At 43.3% G+C, this 3,971-nt stretch overlaps 1 protein-coding gene across 1 annotated transcript; it reads left to right on the top strand.

The window, feature by feature from the left end:
* Nucleotides 1-278: 278 nt before the first annotated feature.
* On the top strand, nt 279-3,466 carry slc52a3-2b (solute carrier family 52 member 3-2b; the record flags this gene model as incomplete). The annotated part of the gene is made up of 3 exons (XM_079227923.1): nt 279-1,312; nt 1,513-1,636; nt 2,705-3,466. The coding sequence occupies 3 exons, from the start codon at nt 279-281 to the stop codon at nt 2,915-2,917; spliced, it is 1,371 nt and encodes a 456-aa protein (XP_079084049.1). The 3' UTR covers nt 2,918-3,466.
* Between the last annotated feature and the right edge of the window lie 505 nt (nt 3,467-3,971).

Below are 3,971 nucleotides of genomic sequence, written 5' to 3'. Positions count from 1 at the left end.
CACACTCAAGAGTGCTTTGGAACAAGTATTCATCCAAAGTAGTCCCTCTCTCCAAGGTGCAACATCTCTAATACGCAATAACTGTAAAACATGTTTAACATATACCTCATAGAGTTGTTGATAAAAGTAAAAAGCTCATATTACATTTTTATTTCATTTTTCATAAACATCAGCTTTTTCTAGATTTTGGTGAAGTCGATGCAACTATCCTGTCTTGCGTTTGTATTTCAGATTGTGCACGTCTACATTTCCTGATTGACCACATCCCCGCCTCCATCATGTCGCTAATGACTCATGTTCTGGCGTGCCTGTTCGGTATGGGCTCCTGGGTGGCCATCAACGGGATGTGGGTGGAGCTTCCCCTGGTCGTACCGGAGATCCCAGAGGGCTGGTATCTGCCATCGTACCTTACGGTCATCATCCAGATGGCCAACATCGGTCCCCTCGTCATCACTCTGATGCACCGCTTCCGCCCCGGCATGCTAAATGAGCGGCTGGTCATCTACTCCATTGTGGGGCTGGGGATCGTAGCCACATTCCTGCTGGCTTTTTTCTGGAGCCACACCGTGACGATAGAGGGCTCCTTGCACAGTGTGCCCCTGCTGGTGTTGAGCTTCCTGCTCTCTGTGGTGGACTGCACCTCCTCTGTTACATTTCTGCCCTTCATGATGCAGCTGCGTCCGCAGTACCTCACCACGTACTTCGTAGGCGAAGGCCTTAGCGGCCTGGTGCCCGCACTGGTGGCTCTGATTCAAGGTGTTGGCGTTGTCCACTGTCAAAATGCCACTCTGGCCGATGCCGCCAGCGGAATAGTCGATAACGCTACTGTTGGCAGCGGAGAGCTTCAAGCTGTCTACCAGCCAGCTAAGTTCTCTGCCCAGGTCTTCTTCGTGTTCCTCAGTGCCATGATGGTTGTGTGCCTTGTAGCCTTCATCCTACTCAACCATCACCCAGCTTTGGCTCGGGAGAGAAATAACGACTTGTACTTCAGCAGTGATCTGGCCTCTGGGAAGAGAGAGGAAGTTCTGTCCCTGCACTCCCAGACACCAGAGCAGAAGCCTATGATCAACCCGCTGAAAGCCGTTATGAGGGAGCCCAAGAGCTCCTTTGGGAGGGGGATGTATAGCAATCCGGAAGTGGTGTTCATCTTTCTTGTACTGGCATGGGTCAATGCTCTGACCAACGCAGTGCTGCCCTCAGTCCAGTCCTACTCCTGTCTGCCCTATGGGAACAAGGCCTACCATCTAGCTGCCACCATGGCAGCTGTTGCCAACCCAGTAGCCTGCTTCATCGCCATGTTTGTGCCGATTCGGTAGGTATGATTACTGGAACCATCTCTTATAAAGATTCTCAGTCTCTTCCAAACACATACAATTCAAATAAGTGCAACTCCTACAGATTCCTAGAAATTGTCGGTTTACTGAAATCATTGATTCTCCCACATCAGTGCGTTTCACGAAGCAGTTCAGTGTAACATAAAATGCTCAGAAAATGCATCAATTTTGTTTGCAGGTCTCTCATCTTGATGGGTTTCTTGGCCATGCTCGGGACTGGATTTGGGGCCTACATCATGGCCATGGCTGCCCTTAGTCCCTGCCCGCTTCTGGTCCACAGTGACTCTGGAACTGCAGTCATAGTAAGAATCTTTCTTCTAATGAATTTGAACATTAAGATGTTTTATTTAGACTGCAAAATGCCACTTAATAACAGTTAGTTTTGAAACTGCTGTTCTCTCTCGTCATGGGTTCCGTACACCCTATAAAAGAATGAAAGTGCAATCCACCTGTCATACTCAAACGTATGTTCAGTGTTGTGTGATTGGCAGGTCTTAAAATCAAGTTGTGTCAACTCCCTCTCCGACCTTATTGAGACATCACTGTCAAACCATGTTTGTGCCAACTTTATGAACGCGCCGAGTTTTTCCGTGTAAATTAGCTGGTACTCTTGTGTCACCCCGTTGGTAGCGATACGTTTTGTCAGTGTAATAAAACTTAAAAACATGATGCTGCTATGTAACTGCTCTGAAAAGTCAATGGGCTCACACACTCTTTCAAGAAAAAGGTTTATAGTTGAGAAAGACAAGCTTAAGAATACCTTAAGGAAAAAAGAGGCAAGAGAGCAGGGTAGGCCTAAGACAAGAAAGAGTAAGAAAGGGCGAGGTGAAGCAAGTGAAAAGATCAGTAAAACAGATAAAAGGTTTAACTGATTTTGACTCCAAGAGCTTTTAAAAGTCAACTTCTCTTTGTTCTTCTTTCCAAACAAATTGGAAAATATATATATTTTTCCCTCTGGATGTATCATATGATCAGTTTCTCCATGTTTGATATATACCACACTATACCACCTTACGGTATATGCAGCCCTCTAAACAGAGTTCCAAAGTGCTTAGCAGTAAATAGGGAAAACAATAAACAATGCTCAAATCATGAGACTATCAGAACATACAAAAACAAATCGAATGCAGGAAGTTCAATAACTAAAAAAACAATGATTTGGTGTATCAGCATTCATAATCCAATAACTGCAGCCAGCAGCTGATTTTATGAACTGCCTTTAGAGAGGAGGAGGAAGCAGGTAAACAGAGTCAGTTGTTGATGGGAGTGAGCCACTGAGTTGGACACTTTGCGTATTTGAGTAACTGAATAACAAGGACTGAGTGTCAGATCGTTGTAATGTATACCATTGATCTCTTTCTGTGATGCAGGTGCTGGCCTGGGTCCTGTTCGTCCTCTCCCTGTCCTACGTGAAGGTCATCATTGGGGTGATTCTGAGGGACGAAGGCCACAGTGCCCTCGTGTGGTGTGGAGCAGTAGTGCAGTTGGGCTCCATGGTTGGGGCCTTGTCCATGTTCCCATTGGTCAGTGTGTATGGACTTTTCAGGTCAGGTGATGCTTGCAACACCAAGTGTCCAATGTAGTGAATAAATATGTTTCAGTGAAACACTGCTGTACAAAACTCAAAAAAGAATGCGCTTATTTTAGATGCATTGAACTCATTGCAGTCGTGAGCTTTACATAATCCGATTGTTACTGTCCTGAGTTGTTCACCTACAACAGTATCACTCCCTGATGTTGTTTAACTCATTGGCTCTTATCGGAGTCAGATGGTTTATGTTTTATACAGAAATCTGTATGTATTGACTAACGGAGCAGAAAGATGAAAAAGACCTCAACATTATAAACATGTCCAATCACACAAGACCGCTTTGTTGTTGAGCAAATTACAATTCCATGTCAATTCAGAGGTCAAAGTCAGTTTACTTGAACTGTTAATATGATGTGAAAGTATAATTCATGGATGTTGCTTTTATAAGAACATATGGTACTTTTGGCTTTAAAATGTGCCTTCATTTTGGGACAGATTTGCACTGGCTTTTGGTGTACATAGTTGTACATTCTAACTTGCTTTGTATATGTTACTTGTGTGGAGAAACTGTTCAACAATACCAAATAAAACATGTTTTATGGTTACCTAAAAATCCTCATAAACATTGTCCTTATCCTCCGTCAGCTGGGGCAGAAGGTTTTGTACACATGGAGCGGTCAGTGGTCGGTAGGGCAATAGGGGGAGACACAAATAGCATGAATTTGTCTTAAATATCACCTATTGTTTTGCTTTTTTTAAAGTTACATAATCGAGAAAGACACTTTTGATTGTGTCTATGAAACTCACAATTCCTCTACACACACAGTCTGATCCCCCCCACCCCCATGTGAGTACCATTGATCTGCTAATGTATAGGTCATACTACATACAAAATAATTTACAATAACATGGCTATATGTGCCAATAGATTTATTATTACAAATGGTCAACATTGGACTTGGAATGATCTGACTGCATCTATGACTTGATAAATGGATGCACTTGATTCATTTTGATAGATTTTATGGTGTGATTGCGACATTTTACTATATACTATACTATACTATTTTCCAAGTAGTAATCTGCCCATATGAATACAGGCACAT

The sequence above is a fragment of the Taurulus bubalis genome (assembly GCF_910589615.1).
Source record: "Taurulus bubalis genome assembly, chromosome: 12".
Taxonomy (NCBI): domain Eukaryota; kingdom Metazoa; phylum Chordata; class Actinopteri; order Perciformes; family Cottidae; genus Taurulus; species Taurulus bubalis.
This window is presented reverse-complemented; position numbering and strand designations above follow the sequence as displayed.